General features: G+C 41.0%; 1 protein-coding gene and 1 pseudogene across 1 annotated transcript; both read right to left on the bottom strand.

Annotated features, from left to right (window-relative positions):
* Positions 1-8,194: 8,194 nt before the first annotated feature.
* On the bottom strand, positions 8,195-9,575 carry LOC132224048 (proteasomal ubiquitin receptor ADRM1-like). Its single transcript, XM_059679123.1, is given in 2 exon segments — positions 8,195-9,440; positions 9,442-9,575. Coding segments are annotated over 2 exon segments (1,212 nt in total). The 5' UTR covers positions 9,529-9,575; the 3' UTR covers positions 8,195-8,315.
* A 7,323-nt stretch (positions 9,576-16,898) lies between these two features.
* Positions 16,899-18,781, bottom strand: LOC132223868 (SWI/SNF-related matrix-associated actin-dependent regulator of chromatin subfamily E member 1-like; annotated as a pseudogene).
* Between the last annotated feature and the right edge of the window lie 8,800 nt (positions 18,782-27,581).

Raw genomic sequence — 27,581 nt, 5'->3', positions numbered from 1 at the left:
AATTTGTGAATATATGACCTACAATATATGTTCCAGTTTCCATGTTATACATGATTGCTGCACCCTGAATATAGACTTTTTCTTTAGCTACTACTAACCTTCCACACTCCCTCCAATTTTTATGGTTTCCCTCCCCAGTTAGGGTCATTAGTTATACTTATAATCTTTTCAGGATAAATTCGGCTATCTATCCCATAATTTTTGACATGACTCAAACATTTGTTGGGTTTCACATCTAGCATTTCAAGTCATTTATTTTTTTAAATATGTTTTAAAATTAAATAATTTTCCTCAAAAAAATAAAATATTCCCAAATCACATAGATATTGTTAACCGAACAAGTGTGCTTTAACAATGGGGCTGACCTAGGTAGGTGACCAAGCAGAAAGTTCATTCTAGGGAGGATGTTTTAAAATATTAGTTTCAATTATATTGGATTTGTATTATTATTGTTTCTAGAAAACTAGAATGTTGAATTTATTGTGTAACCTTGAAATGTGTTTTCCCTCTTTTTGTTAACACCTTAGACATATACGCCATTGTTACAGTGCCATTTCTTCCCCATAAGTCTTCATTTAGTATGTGAAATGACTTTGAAATGCCAACTTTAGACATGTCAGTTATAGGTCATTGTTGATCTTCCACATTATAGTAGGCCACCATTTTGTCATTCTTTAGTGAGATGCCAATTGCTGTTAAGTGAAAAACTTGCTAGAAACAATAGTAGTTCTCTGGCATGATGACTTTCATGGCCATCTGTCAGGGTGGCACTGTGCCCATCCACAGGGGTGATATGCCAGTTTCAGCACGGTACAGGTGCCAGCCAAACATAGATTTAGAAATATAGCTTGCAAGAACTCAGCAAAGAGATCCTCCAAGTGGTTAGTGATGCCAAATTAGACCCACATGCTTCATTACAAGGGATCACATCTGTTGATGCTTGTGGGCATTACATTGTCAATTAAGGCTTTCTTTTTCTGTTTCTTTATTTATTCTGACTCGGGAATGGGGATACAGGAAATCAGGGGCAAAACTAGCCCTTGGCTAGAAAAACCATCAGTATTTCCCATATCTTTCCCTGATGTCTGTTTTTTTCAGTCCCAAACTTTATTCTAAATTATGTGAAAACTTGAAGACACATGGCACTGGCTTATGAGGTTCTCTGTTATTAAAGATAACATTTAGAAATCAACCAACCAAATTAATCTCTGATTATGAGCGACAGTTTAACAATTAATTGGCTGAAAATAGAGATTGCTATTCATGTGTACTATGTATTTTCTGTTATTTCTTTATTGAAGGACTACAGGCCTGGTGCACAGATTTGTGCACATTGAAAAGAAATTAATTAGAAGGTGGCCGGCAGGGCAGGACTGGGCAAGACAGGTCGAACATACCCGGGAGACAACCTCCTGTGGTCCCTCATGGGCTGGCCACACCTGGGGTGGTGCTTGGGCTTGAAGGGCATCTGCGGAGTGAGCAGGGTCCCTCAGGCAGGTGGGGTCCCTTGGCCTGGCCTGCGAGGATAGGCCGAAACTGGCAGTCTGACATCCCCCGAGGGATGTAGTAGTGTGTGAAGGAGCAGGTGGCTGGGGAGGAGCCCAAGCCCAGACCAGGTGCCATGCCACTGCCACTCATCCCAGCCCCTCTGTGCTGGCCAGCTCCACCACTTGGTAGTGCTGCTGCTGCTGTGGAGGCAGGAGAGGCTCATGCAGCTGCAGCTGCACTTGCCAGCCGTGAGCCCTGTGTCTGGTGCCCCGTTGGTCAGCTGAGCAGTGCTCCTGCTGTGGGAGCACACTGACCACCAGGGGGAAGCTCCTGCATTGAGCATCTGCCCCCTGGTTGTCAGTGTGCATCATAGTGACCGGTTGACCAGTTGTTCAGTCTTTCGGTCATTCGGTCACTTAGGCTTTTATATATATAAATTATTTTCAATCAAGAATGAGATAGACCACAATGAGCCATTCATTTTCCAGTGGTCATGTTCAAGTCTGGGTTGGAGTGCATGGCTTGACTCAAGAATAGGGCTAGTACACCTTTCTATGTTTCAAACTACATTACAGGTTAGGTACATGAGGCATGAAGGAAATATAGGTATCTATGCCACATAGAAAGACCAAAAGAGCTTGAAACATAGATTTTGGAAATTTAGAAGCAGAGGCAGAGTTGGGTTTGAAGGTCTTTCTTTTCTTTTCTTTTTTCTTTATTGATTAAGGTATTACATATGTGTCCTTATCCCTCCATTGCCCCACCACCACACTCCCGTTCATGCCCTCATCCCCCCACCCCGGTGTCTGTGTCCATTGGTTATGCTTATATGTGTGCATACAAGTCCTTTGGTTGATCTCCCCACCCTCCCCTACCTTCCCTCCGAGGTTTGAGCATCTGGTCGATGCTTCTCTGTCTCTAGATCTGTTTTTGTTCATCACTTTATGTTGTTCATTATAATCTACAAATGAGTGAGATCATGTGATATTTATCTTTCTCTGACTGACTTATTTTGCTTAGCATAATGCTCTCCAGTGCCATCCAAGCTCTTGCAATGGCAGGAGTCCCTTTCTTTTTACAGCAATAGTATTCCATTGTGTAGATGTACCACAATTTTTTAATCCATTCATCTGCTGATGGGCACTTAGGCCGTTTCCAAATCTTCGCTATTGTAAATTGTGCTACTATGAACATAGGGGTGCATATATCCTTCCTGATTGGTGTGAAGGTCTTTCTTGAGGTACAATAAAGATGGTGGTAGTAGTTAAGAATATCTTTTTATATTATGGAGTGGCATTTAAAAGTTTATGTCAGCCATTTTCCTCTTACCCAAATGTTTGTGCAGCCATATTACAGATAAATTCATGAAGAGTTGATAATATAATAGTTTTTAATGTAAAAGAAGCTATTTGATTTTGGAATATACTCCTGACTTTTTCTTGTGGTTGCTAATTTGACATGGCATATTTTTATTTTCTCCCCACTTTCCCTTGGTATTATGAATATAGGCAGAAATCAGAATTAGCATGGAAACGACATGAAGGGATGTGGATGTTTGGGGGAAGAGAAAGAGAGTAGAATGGTAAGCATACAGGCTTTGGAGTCACAGAGACCTGGGTTTGAATCCCAACTCTACAAATTATTAATGCTCCTATTAATGTTATTAGTTGCTACTACCAGCTATGTGATCTTGGGCAAATTATTGAAACTCTATGTCCTCAGCTAGTTTAGAAAATAACGATAATAAGGACAATAATACATACATAAGGTAACTGGCACATGGTTGGCACTCAAAAAATGGTGGTTATTAATATTTGGGTTATTATTAGAAGGAAAGAAATAGGTTGGAAAGGAATGCTTTAATTTTGTTAGTGTAGAACCTAAGAGGGCCCACTGGGCTTCCTCAGAATTATTTTGGAAAGCGGTATTGATTTCCTACCCTATATTCCTCACAGTAGCTGTCCTGAGAACCCATCGTTCTCCCTTGGCCTCTAATCCCATCATAATGCATATCAACATGCACCATTGACTGTTCACCTTTTCAGTATAATTACTGCTTCTCCTTTTTGTGTTATGAGATATTTAACACACACAAATGAATATCTATATCTATCTATATATATTTTTATATTGGGTATAAAGAAAATTGTTATGGATATCCATATAACTATCCTGAAGCTTAAGAAACAAACATTTTAAACACTACTGAAGCTTCCTGTGTACCACTCCCACATTCATTATGTTCCCTCTGCCCCCACAGTGGCCAATGTTACTCTGAATTTTCTTTTTATCATTTCTATTGTTTCTGTTATAATTTTATCACATATGTGTGAATATTTATTGTCAGTGCTTTTGAGCATTATAGGAATGGTGTTATACTGCCTGTTTTCTCTACTGCAAGTTGCTTTTCTCACTCACTATTATGTTTGTGCAGTTCATCCATATTGATGCATGTAGCTATAGATCATCCATTCTCATTGAAATAGTATTTCATAAAATGAAGGTAACAATTCATTCTTCCTTTGATGGCCATTTGTATTGTTTCCCACTTTTTTGCTGCTAATGGATATTCTTAAAACATGTCTCTTCATATACATGTGCATATCTCTTCATATACATATATTATCCTTGATATATACCTATGAGAGAAACTGCTTAGTTTTCATGTACGTTTACCTTGAACTTTTCAAAAAAATTCCTCACTGATTTAAAAAAAAACTAGATTAATTAATACCCCCACCAGAACACCATCTTCCCCTTGCTCCACATCCTCACTAGACCTAAGTATTGTCAGACTTTAAAAGTTTTGCTAGTCACAATAAAAAATTCTGTATCTCATTGTGCTATTAATGTTTCCCTTATTACTAATGAGGGTGGGAATCTTTTGACATTTATGGGGCATTCATTATTATTTGGTGAAATGTCTGTTGATGTTTTTTGCCTGCTTTTCTACTGGCTTGTTTGAAGTGACCCTCTCATCTTCAGTAACACTTTTTGCCCTAAAGTTGATTTAGCAATAGCACAATATAGCTTTTTCCTCTCTGTTACACTATGTTTTAGATTAATAATGTCCTACAAGAAACTAAATATCATGGCCTTTTTCTACTCATCTTTTTAAGTATCTCAGTAGCAGCCAGCATTCTTTGACACCAATACACTCTATTCCTTGAAGCCTTGAAATCTTTGCATTTCTCTCTCAATTTATATACAGGTAGTTGCCCAATAATATACTATAAGACTTCCTTTTCAGCATATTTCATATTCAATATTTTGTCGCAGGACACAGCCCTAGTTAAGGACCTCATTATCTCAACTAAATTATTACAAAACTATCTGCCTGGTCTCTATTCCCAGCTCAATCCTTACTAAAGCAGTTTTTTTTCCCCAATTCAGTCTTCTTAGCCCTGGTTTTCATTTGAATCACCTGAGCTGCTTTGAAAAGGTGCTTTAAAATGTTAATATCTACGTCTCATCCCCAGGTTTGTGGATTTAATGGATATGGTGGGGGGCTTTGTGCATAAGTTTTTTTTAAGTTCCCCAGGTGATTCTAATATGCAGCCATGATTGTGAACTCTGGTTCCAATCTCATGGTTCTCACACTTTAGAACACATCAGAATCCCCTGGAGGGCTTACTCAAACAGACTGCTGGGCTCCACCTGTCAGTTTCTAATCCAGTGAGTCTGCAGCAGGCCTGTAAGTCTAACAAACTCTCAGGTGATTATGATGATATCAGGGACCAGCTCTATTTCTATAGTTATTGTCAAGTGTTCCTAAACAAGAGGTCTCATAATATCACTCCTCTGCAGTAAAATTTTTAAGGGCTACCTATGAGCTATAAAAATAAGTACAGACCACTCATTCTGGCCTTCAAAGCTCTTTACCATCTGGTTGCATATTCCCATCTTGCTATATTTCCCATTTCCTCTTTGTACCAACCAAATTGGACTACTGGCTCTTCTTCTTTAAAAACACCCAGTACTCTCTTGCCTTCATATATTTGCTCATATTATTATCCTGGCTCATGCTGCCATCCTCATTTGTTCATCTGTTAAAATCCCATCCATCCTTCAAGGTTTATCTCATATACCTCCCTCAATGATATTTTCTTGCACACATACAATTTTCACATCCCCAACTGGATCTCCCAAAAACATTTTTACTATCCACAGCTGCCCTATATAATTTGTCTCATATTATACTTATATGTCTTCATGGCTCCTCCAACCTATCCAACCAAATTGTACATTTGTACATGCCTTGAAGGCAAGGAATACTGTGTGTGTGTGTGTGTGTGTGTGTGTGTGTGTGTGTGTGTGTGTGTTATAGACTTGCTTATCAAAGTTTGGTTCAAAGCCCAGGAGTATTAACTGTCACCTGAGTACTCATTAGGGTTGTAAAATCATAGGTCCACATCCTAGACCTATTGAATCAGAATCTGCATTTAAGGATCTACAGGTACAGTGGGGTCTTGACTTACGAGTTTAATTCGTTCTGAGACCGAGCTCATTAAGGAGCTCGTTAACTCAAATTACTCTATCAACTCAATGCAAAAAATCAGCCGAGAGACAGCTGGTATCTCAAAAAACTCATTAGTTGGGACACTCGTAAGTCAAGGCCCCACTGTAATTTGTATGTACAATAAAACTCGAGAAGAGGCTCTGTAGTGCCTAGAACAACTTGGTATAGAGTGAATAGGTGGTAAGAATTTGTTGACTTGAAGAATTACCTAGAATAAGAAGTTAAGCAGTATAGATCAATGCTTTCCCCACCTACCCTGGGGATGCAGCTCATCAAATTGCTTCTGGTATCTTGCAATAAACAATTGGACACACTGAGTCAAGGCTGAGTCAGAACACAGGATTAGGTGCACTGGGGAGATATTAGAAAGTTAGAATATTTCTCTGGAAGAATTTGTAATCTAACTCAGCAGACCATAGAGAGACTCACTGAGAAGTTAATCTCAGTTTGGGATGACTAGATAATAGCCTGGTTACAGAACAATTCTGCCAAAATATGCAAGACCCCACCACTTGTGGGGGCTTCAGCACAATGAGGTGTGTTTCTTTTTCTCCTTCTGAAATTTTGGGTACTTCTCCTTTTGAAAATTTTGACTTTTTATGTGGATGACTAGGAGAAAGATATTGGTCATGAGGAGTATTGCCTAGTACTGTTAGTCACCTCTGTGTAAGGGGCTGCCTTGAATTTGAGTATATTTTAGTTAATGAGTAGGATTATTTGTCAGACATTTTCTTGTTCCATACTTGATAGTGCAATCTGTTTGCATAGAGTCCATTCCTGGCTTTCACTGACAGAAATAAAATATTTATTTATTCATTACTTTTTAAAACCATTTATTTGACAATTTCATTCTGCAATGAATTTTAGACAGTTTACAACATTAACATATATGTAAATCTTATGTGAGGAAAATAGAAATAAAATGTTTAAAACTTAGGATTGTACATAGACAAAATATGTTCTCCAATATATTCTGAATTCATCAAGTCATTTCTCAATTCCACTGCTCCACTGTAGTCCAAACCCCTATTCCTACCGGCCTAGTTTCTCTCCTGAACTCTACTGTTGCCTCATTTTCATCCATTATTTACACATCAGCCAGAGGATCCTTCAGAAATGTAATCCCAATAATGTAACAACCCCCCACCCCTGCCCAGGCTTAAAAGAATCTATAGGTTCCTTCTTGCATTATGAATAAAAGTCAATTCTGTTAAATATTGTGGTATGGTTCTTGACAAACTATAGTGTACATTGTTCATTTTGAGCTGCTCAGTATCCATTCCTCCTTCCTAATTACAAAGTTTGGTGGAAGCATCAATTAGGTACCCTGCCTGCCCAAGGCAAAGGGCAAGCACATCTTAAAAGTGGGATGCTATAAGAATTTGAGCAAAGGGACAAAGAGGTGAAAGTTGGTTCAAATTGATTCATTCAAGAAGTAGAACCCAGACTTGACCATTCCTACTAAAAGGATATTCTGTACTTCCTCTTCTCTAGTCCTTTCAAGTGTTTTGAATCCTGCCTATTTGAAAGCCTTTCAATCAATCAATCAATCAATCATGTGAGCTCCACTATCATTCCCAAAAATTTCACTTTACTTACGTAAACCAGAGTTGGTTGCAACCAATAAACCCTACAGATGCACTGTTTCTCCTCTGTTGCTTGCGTCACTCTCACCTTTTATGACTCTGCCAAAGTCATATTGATCTTTTACCATTTCTTAAAAGAATTCTTGCCTACCTCAGGCCCTTTGTAAATGCTACATTACCTTTATTCAGATTGTTCTTCCCATGCCCAGTTTAGTTAATACTTACTCACTCTGAAGATCTTAGTTCCAAGTTATTTCCTCATGGATGCCTTCTTCTAATATCCCTGATTAGCTCAAATTCTTCTATTGGAGGTCTTGCAAAATTATTTTTTGCATCATAATTCTTTTCTTTAAAATTTATCTTTATTGTTGAAAGTGTTACAGATGTCCCCTTTATTTTTTCCCATTGACCACCCCCTCCACCCTGCACTCACCCCTCCCAGGTATTCCTCACACTATTGTCTGTGTCCATAGGCTATATATATATATTCCCTGGTTAGGTTAATCTCTCCCCACCCACCCACTCCCACCTCTGCCTTCCTTCTGAAATTCCTCAGTCTGTTCCATGCTTCTATGTCTCTGGATCTTTTTTTTTTTTCAGGTAAAAGAAAAACTTTTATTTATTAGCAAGTTAGAACAGAGGCGTGAGGGTGTGTGACGGCCCACAAACACACTGCTCATCCACACAACCAGGAGCCCCGCCCGTAAAAGACAACAAATAACTTAATCTAAGCTCATGTCCTCTTCCTCCTTCTTGTCCTTCCCATCGCCCTCCTTCTGCTCTGATCTGGCACTGTTCTGCATCGCTTTAGCAAACGCTTCCACATCACCCTTGTTGACGGCCTCTGCAGGCAGGCCAAACTGGCACATGAGGGGGCCCAGCTGCCCTGAGGCCAAGGCCGTACTGAAAATGCCCAGGGCCTGCTGGAACTGGGGGGAGGTCACTGTGTTCTGGATCTCCTCTGCGGTCTGTGGCAGCGACTCCCCAGAGGGCAGGTAGGGTAGCAGGCACTCCTGGACATCCGAGTTGGCGAGGATAGGTGCCATGATCTCGGGCGTCAAGACACTGGCCAGGTCAACTTGCTGGCTGCCTCCTGGCCCGGCCAGCATGTTCATAGTGGGTAGAATGCTCTGGAGGTCGGTCAGCTGGATGGGCTGGATTGGGTTGGCTGCTGTGCTGGTTCCATTACCTGGATTGGGCATGGGACTAGGACTGGTCACCGAGGCAGCTGCTGGAGCAGAAGGGGCTGGGGTGGCTCGGGCAGAAGAGGCGGTGGAGGACGGGGTCACCACTGCTGACTGGCTCTGAGAGCTGGATGAGGAGCTGTTCACTGGATGCCCTCCACTCCCCAGTAAGCTGGCCAGGCCTGGCCCAGTCAGGGCCCCCAGCCCACCCAGTCCTCTGAGGCCGGCGGGTCTGATGAGCTGCATGAGCTGGCTGTGGCTCATGTTCCCCAGCAGGCTCTGCAGGCCGCCCTCGCCTCCCAGTGCAGACAGCTCATGGCCTCCACTCCCGCTCGCTCCCAGTGCTCCGGGCATCTGTGGGTTGTTCAGATACTCGTTGACTTTCTGGCAATGCTCCTCGTCTTGGTCCGCCTTAGGCTCCTGCATCCAGAAGAAGAGCCATTTGCACCCTGCCTTGAACTTGAGCACATAGACCCTCCCTCTGGGGCACTGCAGCACATGCTTGAACTCACAGTCATCAGGGAAGATGATCAAATCATCTTCCACGTTCCCAGATGTCCTGTCTTTCCAGCAGAAGTGAATGAGGGAGTCATCCGTCTGCTGAATGTACACGAGCCCTTTTCTTTTGTCTGGGGTGACAGTTGTTCCTTTTAATGACATTTTTTCCTGCCCGAAACTCCACCAAATACTTTTTGGAGGACCCACGGGAGCCTGGCACCAGGCTTGGAAATAGAGTGCCTGAAGTCGCCATCCTGGCCAACGCGGAGACTCGGCTAAGAGATGTACCGTGCGTGATTGCTCTTCTCTGGATCTGTTTTGTTCATCAGTTTATTTTGTTCATTAGATTCCACGTATGAGTGAGATCATGTGATACTTACTTTTTCTGGTTTATTTTGCTTAGCATAATACTCTCAGGACCGTCCATGCTGTTGCAAAATTTAAGTGTTTCTTCTTTTTTTACAGCAGTGTAGTTTTCCATTGTGTAGATATACCACAGCTTTTTTTTTATCCACTCATCTCCTTTGAGGTACTTTGGCCATTTACAGAGCTTAGCTATTATAAATTGTGTTGCTATGAACATAGGGGTGCATATATTGTTTCTGATTGGTGTTTCAGGTTTCTCAGGATATACTTATAGAAATGGGATCACTGGGTCAAATAGCAGTTCCATTTTTAATTTTTTTGAGGAAACTCCATACTGTTTTCCACAGTGGCTGCACCAGTCTGCATTCCCACCAGCAGTGTACTAGGGTTCCTTTTCTCCACATCCTCTCTAACACTTGTCGTTTGTTGATTTGTTGATGATAGCCATTCTGACAGGTATGAGGTGATACCTCAGTGTCATGTTAATTTGCATCTCTCTGTCTGATGATTAGTGACTTTGAGCACTTTTTCATGTCTCTTGGCCTTCTGTATGTCTACCATAGTTCTTATTACAGTTGCTATTTTATATTGAGTTGTGTGACTGTTTTCTTTCTTGGCTCTAGATGTTATCTCCAAGAAGGCAGGGAGTGTGCTCATTTTGCTTACTGATGCACCTTGGTACATAGGGCAATGCCTACTATATGAGACTAATAATAAATATTTGTCAAATAGGTTAAAGAAAAATTTTCATGGAAATTTAAGCCAAAATATGATCCTTCTAAACAGTTCCTGTTTGTTGCCCATGTAGTTATAGGAAAAATACAGTCAGGAGATTATGCCTATGGAAGTCATAGTCCTGTATTTATTCATTTACTCTTGCCCCCATCTTATCATCCATGTTGTGAACAAAAATGTGTTAAATACCCAATTATTAGGGTTTCAATGATGAATAAATGAAAACAGATAAGTTTTGAATATTAGGTATGTGTTTTTTTCTTATAAATATGACCAGTTACAATAGTAAAAAAAAAAAAAAAAGCTAGCTAGTTATTTGGTATGCTAACAACTGAAGTTTGATGTGCTAGTACAAATTGATCTTTTTTCTCCTGCTGAGATGATTGGTCTCATACAGTCACCAAAATAACCTTCATTGGATTGCTGTTTTTATTTTTACTTTTTAATTGTTTTTCCAAATGCCAGGGCTCTTTATATCAATATTAACAGATAAATTTAAAGCTTTCATTGCTTGGTATCCACAAGTATCTCCAATTAACTTGTGTAATATTGTGACAGATGTTTTTGTTTGTTTGACCATTTTTATGCTACAGAAGAAATTTTCAATGGCCGCGTTTCTTAAATGACCACACAACATTTTTTTTGAGAGAGGAAATAAGTAGGGCATCAAATTACAACAAGATAAAGTGCTGTACTCCAAAAGATTGGAAATTACTTATCATTTTAGCATCACCTTCCATTCATGACTCATTCATTCATTCACTCTCCCTCCCTCTTCCTCTCTCATATGCAGTCTGACCCTGTTTGTAAACAATTAATACGTTACTCTAAGCTCAGTAATGTTTTAGTTAAAAAAATAAGTGATATCTTCTTTGTTGTTAGTCACTTGCCCTAATTAATTCATTCATTATACTACAAAGCTCTGAGATTAAAACTCCAGGCTGGAGAGCTTCATATGAATCCTTTCTTTTTTATCTATTCTAAGTTAGATTAAGTTTAGGTCCTATTTAATGAGGTGCCACTTGCTGGGTTTCCATGCAGAAATAATTTCTCATCCTCAGTGGTATGTATGTACCAAATAAATTATTTTTTTCTGAATTTCCAACTACTGCATCCTGTAGGAAAGACTATCATTATGAGCTCCCTGGGATCTGGGCAGCTGGATTTCTTTGATTTGGATTTTTTTCTTTTAATCCAAGTCCCATCTTGTTTTTATTATATTTTTTTTGGGGGGGTGAGATTATGAAGAGATTTCCAGACAGCATTAAATGTCATGCTATGATGAACATAGGAATGAGGCTGTGGATGCAAAAGAACTGAGTCAAGTTATGGAATTTCCCATGCTCTACTTCATTTGTATTCTTTCTGATATAATCTGCTTAAAAGTGAGCACAGCCACATAATTCCCCCCACAATCCTATTGTATGTGACATGTGTGTTGGGGAGGAGTTACTAATGTTTTCATTTTATGATTGTAAATACATTGTAAATAATTGGATTTCTCTTTAAATTCTGCCTTTCTCTGGCTCCAGAATAAAAATGCACACATGAAAATGTTTGCAGTGTGGGCTGCATTCTGTCAAAGACTAGACTCACAAGGCTCTATTGTGACAAGAAAGAGCCATTGTTCTTGCACTACAGAAGCATTTATTACTGCTGATGTGATAACAATACTGCTCCCCCATAAGCCTGCTTGGCTAGACTAGAACCCACTAGCCCCATAATAAGGCTAGGAAATAGTCAGGGAGCCAGGGAGAAGGAGATAGAAAAATAGAGCAAAGGGGTCAGAAAAGGAGGTAGAGAGAAGTTCCCATGGAAGGCAACGAGATTCCAGTATTGCCATCCCATGACACTCAATGGCACCATTCCTGGCCCACTCTAAACAACCTGGATATTCAAGTCTGCTTATTGGAACAAATGGTAATAACCTACCAGTAATGAGGCCAACATCTTGGGTAGTGTTATCATATGATACACTTGGCTTGGTATAGAGAAAAATAGGTTCCACACACTCTTACTTAACTAATAACCAACTGATAAGAAAACCAAGACAATGTGTAAATGACAGAGTGCAGCCTGTTACTAACAATTGAAAATCAAATATAGCAGCAGGTTATATATATATATGATTAAAGTTTATTCTTATAAATTGTAGAAGGACAGATGGATTTTACCAGTTTTAGTATTTTACTATTTTAGAGTTCTGTCCTAGCAATGACATTCCAGAGCAGTGCTTCCCAAACTCTTTCATGCCATGGGGCAAACAGAATATAGATATATTTCTAGCATCCTTGGGCAACAAGAGGAGGCTGTAAATATTGAAAGATACAGGCCCAGGGGCTATAGTGGTACCAGGTCTCACACAACCATCATGAGGACTGAAGTGATCACTATAGGGCAGTGATGGCGAACCTTTTGAGCTCGGCATGTCAGCATTTTGAAAAACCCTAACTTAACTCTGGTGCCATGTCACATATAGAATTTTTTTGATATTTGCAACCATAGTAAAACAAAGACTTATATTTTTGATATTTATTTTATATATTCAAATGCCATTTAACAAAGAAAAATCAACCAAAAAAATGAGTTCGTGTGTCACCTCTGACACGCGTGTCATAGGTTTGCCATCACTGCTGTAGGGTTACTGTAATCACTAGTTGGGTGAGCTTTATTCTAGAATTCAACAAAATGGGGCTCTACCATTTTATTTTGAAAACAATTGCAAAGGAATCCTATATAATAAAGAGTTAATATGCAAATGGTTGTCATGCCCTCATGCCATAACAGCTCAGACACTCAACACAGGGGAAAGAGGAATGGGGACCAGCCAAGCTGTGGCCCAGGAGAGGGACAAGCTGCCCACCCTGCAGTCCCAGGCATAAGCGGTTGCACCTATGCCTGTGCCTGTGCCTGAAGCCTGGGAGAGGGACAAGCCGTATGCCCTGTGGTCCCAGGCGCCAGCAACTAGGGCTGTGGCCAGGGAGAGGGACAAGCTGCCTGCCCTGCAGTCCTGGGCACCAGCGGCTGCGGCCCAGGTGAAGCTGTCTGCTCACTGTCCCCTGCAGCTGTGGCCAGCCCAGACAAAGCCGGTCTGGGTCCTGGGTGCCTGCAACTGGCCGGAGGAGGGAATCCTAGGTCCCAGGTGCAGGGCAAGGCAGAGGCGGTTAGGGGCGATCAGGCAGGCAAACAGGCGAGTGGTTAGGAGCCAGTGTTCCCGGTTTGTGAGAGGCAGTCGGACATCCCCCAAGGGGTCCCTGATTGGAGAGGGTGCATGCTGGGCTGAAGGACTCCCCCCACCTCGCACGAATTTCGTGCACCGGGCCTCTAGTCTACACTAATAAAAGACAAAGATGCTAATTGACTGTACCTTCGCTACACCCAAGCCACGCCCACCAGCCAATCAGAGCGACTATATGCAAATTAACCCAACCAAGATGGCAGCTGGCAGCCACGGAGCTGGAGCAAGCGGGAAGTTTGGTTGCCTGTGTGATGGAGGAAGCCAAGCTTCCCACCGGCCCTGAGCCGGCTGTGGCCTCTGCAAAAGGCAACAAAGTTTCAATTATAGAAGACAAATAAATCCCAGATACCTGCTTCCAGCCAGCCTCCACTGGGAGCTTAGGTGCCTGGGGGCTGTGGCTAGCCTGCAAAAAGCCATCAGCCCCTAACCCAGGATGGCCACACCCTCATGGGGTGAGGGTCACCGCTGGGGGGGCTTGGCCAGCCAGCAAACAGCCATAAGCCCCTCACCCAGACTGGCTAGGCACCCCAGCAGGACCCCCCCACCCTGAAGGGGCTGTGGCCAGCCTGAAAACAGCGCTCAGCCCCTCACCCAGGATGGCCAGGCACCCCAGTGGGGACCCCCACCCTGAAGTGGCTGTGGCCAGCCTGCAAACAGCCATCAGCCCCTCACCCAGGCTGCCTGGCACTCCTATATAATAAAAGGGTAATATGCAAATTGACCCTAACAGCAGAACAACTGGGAATGACTGGTCACTATGACACACACTGACCACCAGGGGGCAGATGCTCAATGTAGGAGCTGCCCCATGGTGGTCAGTGTGCTCCCACAGAGGGAGCTCTGCTCAGCCACAAGCCAGGCTGATGGCTCCCAGTACAGCAGTGGTGGTGGGAGCCTCTCCCACCTCCTCAGCAGTGCTAAGGATGTCTGACTGCAGCTTAGGCCTGCTCCCCGCTAGCAAGTGGACATCCCCTGAGGGCTCCCGGCTGCCAGAGGGATGTCTGACTGCCAGCTTAGGCCCAATCCCCAGGGAGCGGGTCTAAGCCAGCAGGTGGTCATCCCCTGGGGGTCCCAGACTGTGAGAGGGCACAGGCCGGGCTGAGGGACACCTCCAAGTGCACAAATTTTTGTGCACCAGGCCTCTAGTTACTATATAAAGTACATTTACTTAACCTCCTGGATATGTGTGTGTTTCTGTGGTTACGTTTTTATTTTTCCCTCAAATCATTACTTTTTCAACCTTCTACTCCCAAGACTGACCATGAGACTTATTTCCACAAGACAAGAGAGGGCAAAAACTGCCCCCCAAAAAGAGGTTGTTTATCATTTTTAAGTCTAAAAATTGACTAATGTGAAACCATAGAAAGGCCATTGTTTTAAGTTCAACTCTGTTGAGAGATAAATTTATTTATTAAATCCCTTTAGTTCTCATTTAACATATGAAAAACTGGGCATAGATGACTAGGTCATAGCTGTTTACTATATTCTTAAAATAGAACTCAGGATATGAGGAAAGAAGTAGAAACCCTATTCTTTTGATATATAGGGAAAATAAGAGGAGAGGAAGGGAGAGGAATGCGTTCAGATCTCTTTCAAGATGCAGGTTAGAGTTAGGGGTTATTTATAAGTTTTCAGGCTGATGTGAAGGAGCCTGAAACATCAGGAAGCAGAGGTATAAAGCACTATTATCATAGCTTTGGGAGGCCTCAGAACTTGTGTGGAAGCTCTGCATACAGCCATGTCCAGTATTTTACAAGAGTAATACTGCAGCACTTATAAAGGATGGCAGATGGACATATGAGCCAAAGACAGTACTCAAGGATTCCCATGGACTACATAAGCTGGACGATTCATATACTCTGTTGAGGAAGTAATGAGTAGCTGAGAATTAGGACAAAATTTACTCTGTGAATGAAGACTCAAATCTAAAGAAAAATGATTAAGACTATGAACTCTGGTGCTGCCTGTGAGCTGGTTGCCCCAAAAGGCCAGATGGAACCTATTGTACCTTTAATGTCACCAATGCAAGGAGCAGAACAGAGTGTTCTGCTACAGACACCAGCTAAGATCTAGAGAATACCATGTGTATCCAAAGACCCTTTCTTCTTTGCCAATGCTACCATAAATATGGCAGAAAGTGTCTAATGTGGTCTCCTATGATTTCCAGCTGCTTGTGTTCACAAACTTGTGTAATACCCTCTACTCAGTGGTTCTCAACCTTCCTAATGTTGCGACCCTTTAATACAGTTCCTCATGTTGTGGTGACCCCCAACCATAAAATTATTTTCATTGCTACTTCATAACTGTAATTTTTCTACTGTTATGAATTGTAATGTAAATATCTTATATGCTATATGTGTTTTCCAATGGTCGTGACTCACAGGTTGAGAACCAACTGAGAGTGGGAAGGACCTGTGACCTGTTTCTAATAATAGAATGTGATGTGGTACCACTTCCATGAGTCTATGCTGAAGATGAAGGGATATTACCCTTGTAATGTTGAATTATGTAAGACTCCATTTTGCTGGCATACATCTAGAGTATTATTCTCTGTTGCTGACTTCAAAGAAGTCACAGAAATAAATTCTGCCAACAACCTGAGTGATCTTGGTAATGGGTTCTTCCCCAATTGAGTCTCCAGAGGAGAGAGCAGTCTTGGCTAACACCTTAGTTGTAGCCTTGTGAGATTCTGAGCAGAGGACAAAGTTAAGTTGTGCCCAGAGGCCTGACCTCTAGAAACACTGAAATAATGAATATATGTATTTTAAGCCACTAAGGTGGTGGTAATTTATTACACAGCATAGAAACAAATACACACAAGTTAACATAACCTCTGTCCCCTTATACCTACATACCATTGTGAAGAAAAGGAGAAGAGGAGAGACTATTTTCCCAAGAGAGACTAATTTAAAAAGAGACTTTTATGAAGAGACTCAATTGGACTGAGTTTACTCATCTGCAAGAAGTATGTCCCAATATCCAGGAGTGTTTGGTGATTGGGATCATGGGGAAGTTTGATAAACTATAGAGCAGTGGTTCTCAACCTTGGCTGCACATTAGAATCACCTGGGAATCTTTTAAAAATTCTGATTTCTGGACCTCATCCTCTGGAAATTCTGTTTCTTTGTTATGGGGTGGGGCCACAACATTAGTAACAAAGAAACAGAATTTCCAGAGGATGAGGCCCAGAAATCAGGATTTTAAAAAGATTCCCAGGTGATTCTAATGTGCAGCCAAGGTTGAGAACCACTGCTATAGAGAAATAAGGTACTTTTTTTTACACGTGCCATTTTTGGTTTAATGACTATTTCATAAGCTGGTGACTACTCCATGGAGACTATTTCTTGGTTAATATGATCCAAGAATAGTTGCAGGTACACTCAACACTTTAACAGAACTCTTGGTTATCTGACATTAATTACAAATGAAAAGGGCAAGTGAACAAACATATACTCATAAATGATTACATTTTCAAGAAGGTACCTTTGTGGAAGTACACAGGAAAGGGAACTTTCAGGAAGCTGTTGATAGGGACCGAGGAGATTTAAAGCTATGGTTTTGGTAAGCACCTCAGTGAGCTGTAGGAAGACATTTCTAAGAGTAGATTCTGCAGCATCAAAGAAAAGTTCTCCAAAAATTGGCATGTTTTCAATTAATTTAAATTAATTGAGGCTTCCAGCAGTGAAGGGTAAAAACAAGATCTAAGGAAGAGAACCATCATCACAACCACTTAAAAAAGGTGACTATGCCATTTGGCTCATGATGCTATATGGTCCAAAAGCTTTTGGTGGCATGATATGGACAAGAAAAATATAAGTACACAAATCACATAACACCATTAAAACTAAAAAACATTTTTTTTTCATTTGAAAAAGGATTTGGAATACATAAAACAAGGCAACATTTATTCTTCTTTCTCATCTTCTGGTGTGGGATCTGTTGGTGGCTCCTCCACTGTGGTGCTGTTGCTGTCTGAACCAGTGTTACTATTAGTGGTCCCTTCCTTCCCCATACTGTCCACCACTTCCTGTCCACTTTCCTTGTCCTCAGGAATAGATGTGCCTTCACCATTCTGCTGACTTTCTGTTGTTTCTTCAAGGTGTGTCTCCTTTGTCTCCATTGGAATGTTCTCGTCTTCTTTCTTTTCTTTGGTCTTATTAGCTGCTTGTTCTTCCTTAGGAACAATGCTGCTCTGATTGTGTTCAGTTTGCTCTGCTGCCTCCTTCTCCCTTTCCTCCTGCCTTTTGCAAGCCTGTTCCTCTGCCTGTGCAATTTCAGCTGCAATTTTTTCCATATCCACTTCTATTTTTAAACCACACAATCTTTTAAGTTCATTGTTAAATGAATCTGTGCTTTCCAGGAATTTATTCTTTTCCTGGTGTCGCTCCTCTATTTGAAGAAGTTCAGCTTCTAGTTTTTGTTGATGAACCATTACGGATTGGACCTGTAGTTTGAGGACCTGCATTCTAGCTGTTGTGACAACTGACCGAACATCTGGCACCACATTTTCACTAAGGATTTCACTTTGAGGCGGTGGTTTCTCTGGAAACAGGTGGTGGCTTATATGCTTCATTGAAAAGCCATCATCATAATCAGCCGGATCTTCAGCAGGCTGGATGCTCATGTAAGGTTCTCCTTTCTCCATGCAAGACTGCCTCTGTCGACTTTCTTCCTGTAAAGTGGCTTTGGCACAACTTTTTGCATTTATGTTAGCAAGGTATGCGGGGGAATTGTGGTAGGCCTCCATAGACTCATTGTACTCTATCTTTTCTGCTTTGTATTTGTTTAAATATTCTTGTTTTTCTTCATCAGTGAGATCTTGCCACATGACACCAATAATCTTGCCAATCTCCCACAACTTTAAGTCTGGGTTGGAAGCCTTTTATTGGTCCCAGACCTTTCTGCTGTACCTCATGTAGGGTATCAGCGGCTTATCTGGAGGCTTTGGGGGATTTTGGAATCGTAATACCAGGGGATGCCTTGACCCAACTGTTGGTGCCCGGGTTCCCTCCCAGCCTGTAGTTGTAGGCGAAATGACTGTATGGATTATATCCCACAAACTCTGGTGTGCTGGGCATTTGTGTTGCAAGAGCTTGGGTGGGAGGTGGGGCATAAGATGGTCTTTTAGACATTTTGGAAGATTAAGTTCTCAGTTCCTTAAGAATGAATCAGACACCGTGGGCATAAAAGGTGCCCACAGCTCCAGCCTTTCCCTTTGTTAAGGTGCCTTTTTGTACATCAGAGTCTACTGGGAGTAAATTAGCGATACACACACATGCACACACAAATACTTCGGTCACAGTAATAAGGTTATATTGGAATTTATATCTGAATTAATTTGGGGGGTTTTAATCCTTCTTGGATTCAGAGTGTTCATGTCTATGCTCACTTTATATTATAGGCTGAAGTTTAATAGTGATCAACCTGTGAACATCAAGGGGGATTAAATAAATTAAAGCGCCCTGTAAACATCTTGTTTCTTTGAACACAGTTCAATAAAATGAATAAAACTTAGTATTGATGCCTTTTGTTTGTGAGGCTTGGACTGCTTAGTACAATGAGCCATCATTTGGGAAATTTGTATTTTCATTTGTAAGAAACCTTAAAATATGGAGGGGCATTAAAATGACCCAGTTGATTAATTACACTTGGATGGAGTTCAGGTTTGTTCATGGCAATGAATCTGGGAAACAGTACCCAGTTGCAGAGTTCAAACATCCTTTAGCAGTCATGTGGCTTGTGTTGACAGGGTGAAATGAAGGCTTTTACCTCTGACAGTGAAACTGAAACAGATCAGGTGCAGAGTTCAGGTGACTATTCACTTGGGCTTGTATCTCTCTAAAGAGGCAGGCACTGATGGAGGTTAGTTAGATCTGGCAAAATGAAGGTTGGCACAGTGTTTAGTTTCCTGCCTAGCTCTGCCAGTGCCAATCATTCTAGAATAGCAACTCCCCTGATACCTCACTTAGTGTAGACATAACCATGGAGTTTCCATCCATTTGATAACTGAGGAAAGATCCATCTCCAGACTCCTAAAGTGATGGTCCAGTGATGCAGTGATCCTGGGCTAAGAAAATGTCTCTGGGTAAGCATCAGCCATAGGATGTATTTTTGTCCTTCCAGAAATGAACATGAAGATGAAGTAGAGCAGCTGGCAACTTCATGGTGTTGGCAAGCTAAAGGTGCAACCTAGGGCCTTAAGTAAGGTGGAGGATAAATCAAACACCAGGGAGTGTTGTGTGGTTCTTCCCCCTTCCAGGTAACTTTTAGCAAAATTAAGTAATCAACTAATTCAATTTTTTCTCACATATGCACACATCAGTAAGAAAAGATGGAGCACAATCGATATGCCATGAGTTACTTAAATTTCCTTAAAAAGAAATAGTGCCTTGAAAGAAAAAAATGGTCATTGTTGAGACAGTGTGATTGTATGAAATAACTTTTTTTAAAAATTAAAACTCCTATGGATTGATTATTTTGAAATGAAAAGATTTATGTTAGGCAGGATGGACATGAAACTATGAAAATGGGGAAGACTTGCTTATGTCCATATGTCCATGTGTGTGTGTTTTCTGGAAACAGCTATGCTGGTTTGGATATTACCCGATCCATATATTATACTTCCTAGGGCTGATGCAATCTGTGTTGTGTTTTTGTTTTCATTTTTTCAGAAGTAGAAAATGGTTTGCATCACTGCATCTGGATACAGTACTGGTGGCACTCTGCAGGAGGCCTGCTTCCCACTGACTTCTTTAGAGAAAAGAACAGTAACATTTCAGCTTCATAGTGAGTTGTTATCAAATATTTTGAACTGTAATCTTATAATTACTATTAATGGTGTATTTAAAAAATATTTAATGAAAGAGATCATGCCAAGAACAAGCATTATAATGGCTCTAAGCATCCTGCCCCCCACATACCTGGAAAAATGCCGTACTATTGTAGAAAGTGAAGATGAGCACTGCTTGCCAGTTCTAAACAATAAGCTTGAGTCTGAAGATGGCTGTCAATGGGAAGGAAGATTGCAAGATAGTGTGTGAGTGAGAGAATGAAAGGAGAGTGTGTAGTCGCACAGGGAGTGTATATTTGTGGGTGAGGGACAGCTATACTCCAAGGGACTGTTGGGGATTTCCAGACCGGGTTCCCCTGACCAGGCAGCCTCCACTGCTGCTGAAATCTCTCCTGGAGCAACTGGCTCTGAATTGGAGACTGCACCATCTTGAAGGGGATAGTGGCTGTTATCGGAAGCCTATACATCCCAGGAATCTACAACAACACCCAGGGAACAGCTGCGAACCCAGGAACACCGGATCTCAAGCAGCACAAATACGCAGACTCAGAGGACCTCTCCACCTTCTCATGGAAAGTTCAGATTTTGCCTAGGAACAAGTAAGGTCTGCAATCCAGGCTGGAGAGAGGAACATGCACAACTGGAGGTAGAGGTTCCAGGGAAGTCTGAGACCCACAAAATCCATGGGCCATTGGGGCTAGCGAGACCCACAAATGTGAAAGGGGATCCACAGGGCTGCTAGCAGAAGGGAACTCTAAAAAGAAACCCATAGCTGGACTGGGTGCAAAAAGGCAGCCTGAAATTGTAATAGTGTGCCGGCTGCTTAGTGCCAGGGGCAAAATAGATGCACACAGAGACATTCACAGAATTGTGCTCAGTGCCAGAGGGTAAAAGTCGCGAGTATGCACACTTACTCTGGCTCTTTTTTTCCTCTTTAAATCCTTGCTTTTGATTACTAAGCCCAGTACATAGGATCACCCAACTGGGGGCACTCTCAGAGACTGCAGGGGAAAGTTGTTTTTGTGGAACCTGGGGGTCAGAGCAGGAAGAAATGATCAGAGAACCAGCTTTGGGGCAGTCCATTCTCCCAAACTAGTGTTAAGTGCGACAGGGAAAACAAAATCTAAATACTGGCTAGAGAGGACTTATAGACCCAGAGGTCAATCCAGAAACACTGCCACCCAAGGGTTGAATCACAAATTGACTCTTGTGTAAATACAAATAAAGGAGTCTAAGAAACAAAGAAATACAGTCAGCTGGAAAAAGCAGGACTATGGTTTACAACACAGATGAGCAGTGGAACCCAGGGAACTTCAATACTGTCCTGACTACTGGACAGGAAATAAGCATGCCAAACAGAACAGTAAGAGGAAGTGAATGACCTTCACTACTGCACATTTTTATTTTTTCATCTTTTACTTAAGAAACTATTTTTTTCTTTTTTCCTCACTTGATTTTACCTTTTTAATTATTATATTTTTATTTTAATCAGTATTATTACTACTACTATTTTACCTTTTTTTAAAGTGTCATTTTATTTTCTCTTTATTTTATTTTATTTTAGGATTACTGTTCTACATTTTATTTTCATTTTTCCTTTAACATCGTTATACTCTATCTCAACTTTACCTTTATGCCAACACCCTCTTCCTCACTTTTCCACTTTTGTTGTCCTGTCTCTCTTACCCTATTCCTGCTTTAAATTTTCCCTATTCTTTCTTTTTATCCCCTGTTAAAAATTCACCCTATTTATATATCTAATTTCTGATCCCCTACTCTAAGTTCATACACATCTCTCCTCTTTCTTCACTATCCAAATTTATTTTCTCTCTGCCCTTTTTTGTTGTTGTTGTTATTTTTTTGTTATGTTTTGGCTTTTTGTTCTAGTATTTTTTTGTTTTATTTTGTTTTGTTTTGTATTCCTTTCTCTCTGTCCTATTATTGTTGTTTGCTTGATTGTTGATTAGATTGGTTATTGTGCTTGTTTGTGAGATTGTTACTCTTTTCTTATTTTTGTTTTTTTGCTTGTGTTTTGCCTCAGTTTTTCCTCTCCTTGCTTCTTATTAATTGTTTGTAGTTTGCATTCATTTATGGGTGTTTGTTGTTTGCATCTTTTGGGATTAGTGGTTGTTCTATTGGAGTTTTCTCCCCATATAAATAGTTCCCCCCCTCTTAACTATTCTCTTTATTTTCTCTCTTACTTTTTTCCTTTTCTCAATATTACTTTTGCACTCTTTTCTTTTTTTCTCTTATCTCCTAATTCTCTTCTCTCTGGTGGTCACCTTTATTTGGGGTTATTAGTATTGTGAATGCATTGGTGTTCAGTAACTTGTGCCTTGTTGTGTTGTATTTTTTGCCTTCAAATAAATACAGGAGAAAGAGAGGTACATAACCAGGTACCCGGAGAAGAGAGATAATGGGGAGACAAAGAAACAGCCCGCATACGAAAGAAAAGGAGGCATCACCAGTAAAGGAAGTAAAAAACATAGAGGCAAGCAATATGTCAGAGAAAGAATTCAGATAAATGGTTATAAGGTCACTGAAAAGAATGGAAGACAAATTTAACAATATGTGTTAGAACCAAGAGGAAATGAAGAAGAACCAAGAAGAAATGAAAAATGACATCTCTGCTGTAAAGAACTCAATAGAAAGCATCAAAAGAAGCAGAGGACCACATCAGTGAGCTAGAAGACAAGGTAGAAAAAAATACCCAAACAGAGAGTATCTAGAAAAAAACAAACAAACTTAAAAACAAGAGGAGAGCCTAAAGGAACTTTGTGACAACACGAAACGAAACAACATCCACGTAATAGGAGACCAGAAGGAGAGGAAACTGAGCAAGGAACAGAAAACCTGTTTGAATAAATAATGACAGAAAACATCCCTCATATAGGGAAGAAAAAACTCACACAAATCCACGAAGCTCACAGAGTCCCAAACGAAATGAACCCCAAAAGACCGACGCCAAGGCACATTATAATTAAATTGGCAAACACCAACGACAAAGCAAGAATCTTAAAAGCGGCCAGAAAGATACAGAAAGTTACCTACAAAGGATCCCCCATCAGACTAGTGACTGATTTCTCAACAGAAACACATCAGGCCAGAAGGGAATGGAATGAAATATTCAAAGTCATGCAGAGCAAGGGTCTGAATCCAAGAATACTGTACCAAGCAAGGCTATCAATCAAAATTGAGGAAATCAGTAGCTTCACAGACAAAAAAGGACTAAGGCAGTTTATTACCACCAAACCAGCAATGCAAGAAATGCTAAAGGGACTGCTATAAAAAGAAGGAATAGGAAGCGAAGAAGGAAAAATAAAAATGGCAACAAACAAGTATCTATAAATAATAACTTTAAATGTAAATGGATTAAATGCCCCAATCAAAAGACATAGGGTAACTGAATGGATAAGAAAACATAACCCATATCTGCTGTCTACAGAAGACCTACCTCAGAACAAAGGACTCACACAGACTGATGGTGAAGGGATGGAAAAAGGTTTTTCAGGTGAATGGAAAGAGAAAAAAAAGCTGTGGTAGCAATACTTATATCTGACAAATTAGATCTCAAAGTGAAGGCCATAACAAGAGATAAGGAAGGCCACTTCATAATACTAAAGGGAGAAATCCAACAAGACGAAATAACTCTGGTAAATATATACACACCAAATACATTAAAAAACAAACAAACAAACAAAACTTCTGGAGGATATCAAGGGAGACATTGACAGCAATACAGTCATAGTAGGGAACTTTGATACACCACTATCACCATTGGACAAATCCTCTAAACAAAAAATCAGCAAAGAAACAGTAATCCTAAATGACTCACTAGATCAGATGGAATTAATTGACATCTTCAGAACATTTCACCCCAACGCCACAAAACATACATTCTTCTCAAGTGCACATGGGTCATTTTTAAAGATACACCATATATTGGGTCACAGGCAAAGTCTCTTCAAATTCAAGAAGATAGAAATCATATCAAGCATGTTCTCACACCACAGTGGCATAAAACTAGAAATAAACTACAATAAAAACAATAAAAAATCAAACACCTGGAGACTAAATAGCATGCTATTAAACAATGACTGGGTTACCAGAGAGATCAAAGAAGAAATAAAAAGCATCATGGCAACAAACGACAATGAAAACAACATTCCAAAATCTATGGGACACGATGAAAACAGTCTTGAGAGGGAACTTCATAGCTCTACAAGCCTACAGCAAAAAAAAAAAAAAAAAAAACCAAGGAAAAATGGTAATAAATTATCTAACCCTACAACTTAAAGTGTTAGAAAGAGAGCAACGAGAAAAGCCCAGCATAAGCAGAAGGAAGTAAATAATAAATATCTGAGCAGAGATAAATGAAATAGAGACCAAAAAAACAATACAAAAGACCAACAAAACCAAGAGCTGGTTCTTTGAAAGGATAAACAAGATTGATTAATCTCTAGCCAGGCTCACCAAGAAGCAAAGAGAGGACCCAAATAAACAAAATCAGAAATGAAAGAGGTGAAATAACAACCGATCCCACAGAAATACAAACAATTATGAAAAAATACTATGAACAACCAAAAATGTTTCCAGACATGGCTAAATGTCCTCTGACATGGAGAATAACTTCACCTCCAACTGAAAACCATTGCTCTAGTGCAGCGGTTCTCAGTCTGTGGGTCGCGACCCCTTTGGCGGTCGAACCACCCTTTCACAGGGGTCGCCTACGACCAGCCTGAATATCAGATATTTACATTATGATTCATAACAGTAGCAACATTACAGTTATGAAGTAGCAACAAAAATATTTTTATGGTTGGGTCACAACATGAGGAACTGTATTTAAAGGGCCAGAAGGTTGAGAACCACTGCCTAGTGTGATCCTCTAATCCTACATGACAGGTGCTATTGTTTTCCCTATTTTACAGATGGGGAAGCTGAAGCTCTGGCAGGTAGTTACTCACCTCATGTGTGGCAGTGTCCTCAGCTCTTTCTCCAATGCTGGTGGCTCTAAGCCATTAGGTAATAGAACAGTAGAGTGTACCCCATCATCAGCTTTGGACTACATGGGAACTGGGTCATTTCACATGTTGAGCCCTGAGTTTTTGTCCAGTGGAGGTGAGAATACTGTAGCTTTTACAGGGTGAGCACTAGAATTATGGCTGGAAGCCTAAGGTCTTTTGTTCCATATTTAGCAGTGGCACTATCATCATAGGAAAGGGAGAGATTTCAGATTTTGAGGATGAATTTCTGGTTAGAGCTAGGCCTCATTATTCTTCTGAATGTCTGTAATCACCTAGAGCAGTGGTTCTCAACCTTCTGACCCTTTAAATGCAGTTCCTCATGTTGTGACCCAACCATAAAATTATTTTTGTTGCTACTTCATAACTGTAATTTTGCTACTGTTATGCATTGTAATGTAAATATCTGATATGCAGGATGGTCTTAGGCGACCCCTGTGAAAGGGTCCTTCAACCCCCAAAGGGGTCGCGACCTACAGGTTGAGAACCGCTGACTTAGAGCCAAATTTAAAGAAAAGGGGTGAAACATCAGGGTGGCTTGGTTCCAATCCTGTATGACATTGGGCAGGCCTTGTATCTCTCTGAATCTCATTTGGACATGTGTATAAGAACATGGTTAGATTTGATTATATCAAAAGGCCATTTCAGCTCTAACCCTCTTACAAGAGGACTTAGCTAGTATTAGTTGTAATATGTGTCAGGTTCCCTTGGGACTCGGCATTACTGGATTAATAGCTGTGAATTGGGTGAATAGCTTGAAGAAGGCTAATAGAGTCTCAGGGATACCTTTCTTCTGCAAAATTAAGAGGGCTCAGGCACAGCCAAGTTCTAAGAAAAAAAGGCACAGTGAGAAAAATTATTTGTTACTGCTTGCTTTTCTAGGTTTGAAAAACCACTTCAATCGACTGCAATCAACCTAGGGAAATGCCACTGATTTGGCATCATAAGAAGAGTATAAAGACTTTTGCTCACAGTGCTATGGATTTTATTAGGTTGCTGGAGAAAGAACAGCAGAGCATTCCTTATTATATATCTTCAGGTCAGAATTTTATTGCTTTTGGCCAAAGGCCACTGCAAGACTTATAGAGCAAAGGGTAGATGCAATGTGACTTTAAAAAGAAATTATAAATATCAAAACAGAACTAAGTTACAGTGAATCTCTGAGTGCAAGAGCTGGCAACATTTTAGCATCTATATATGTAAAAGCCTAAGTGACTGAATGACCAAAGGATGGCTTGACCAGTCGCTATGATGTGCACTGACCACCAGGGGGCAGGCACTCAATGTAGGTGTTTGCCCCTGGTGGTCAGTGCACTCCCATAGTGGGAGCATTGCTTAGCTGCCTGACAGGCGCCAGATGCCGGGCTCATGGCTGGTGAGTGCAGCTGAAGCAGCACGAGCCTCTCCTGCCTACGGGGCAGCATTATCAAGTGGCGGTGGTGGCAGCAGGTGCAGTGGGGCCAGGATAAACAGGACCATTGGCATGGTGCCTGGCCTAGGTCGGGGCTCCTTCCTGGACGCCTGCCACTTCCTGCACTACTATATCCCTCAGGGGATGTCAGACTGCCGGTCGGACTGCAAGCTGGCCTGCAGGGATTGGGCTGAAACCAGCAATCCAACATCCCCCAAGGGGTCCCGGATTGCGAGAGGGTACAGGCCAGGCTGAGGGACCCCACCAATGCACAAATCCATGAACTTTGCCTCTAGTTGTTTCATAAAAGGAATCATCACTCTTTATTACTTTAACTAGGGTATAAGATAGTTTATGCTTTGGAAATGGAATAACCCAATACAAATAGACACTTGAGATATGTGCCTACAAAATATAGTAGGTGGTTAAAATTAGATTCCAAAGTTTTGGAATATTTCCAGAAATAGTTCATTTTGTGCATCATCATGAGATTCACCCATGTGTTGGTCCAGCCTAGGAGCTTCTGGCTGGTTCTGCCTTTAATCATGGAAATATACATGCTTTGGAAATAGTGATCTCTAAAGCAGTGGTCCTCCACCTTGGTGGCTTATCTGAACCACCAGGGGAACTTAAGAAAATATTGTTGCCTGGGTGCTAACCTGGGATTCTTTCTTTTTCTAATTAACTTATTTTTTAATGAGGTAACTCTGGTTTATAACATTATATGTTCCAGGTGTATCAC

Source organism: Myotis daubentonii, chromosome X (genome assembly GCF_963259705.1).
Source record: "Myotis daubentonii chromosome X, mMyoDau2.1, whole genome shotgun sequence".
NCBI classification, from domain to species: domain Eukaryota; kingdom Metazoa; phylum Chordata; class Mammalia; order Chiroptera; family Vespertilionidae; genus Myotis; species Myotis daubentonii.
This window is presented reverse-complemented; position numbering and strand designations above follow the sequence as displayed.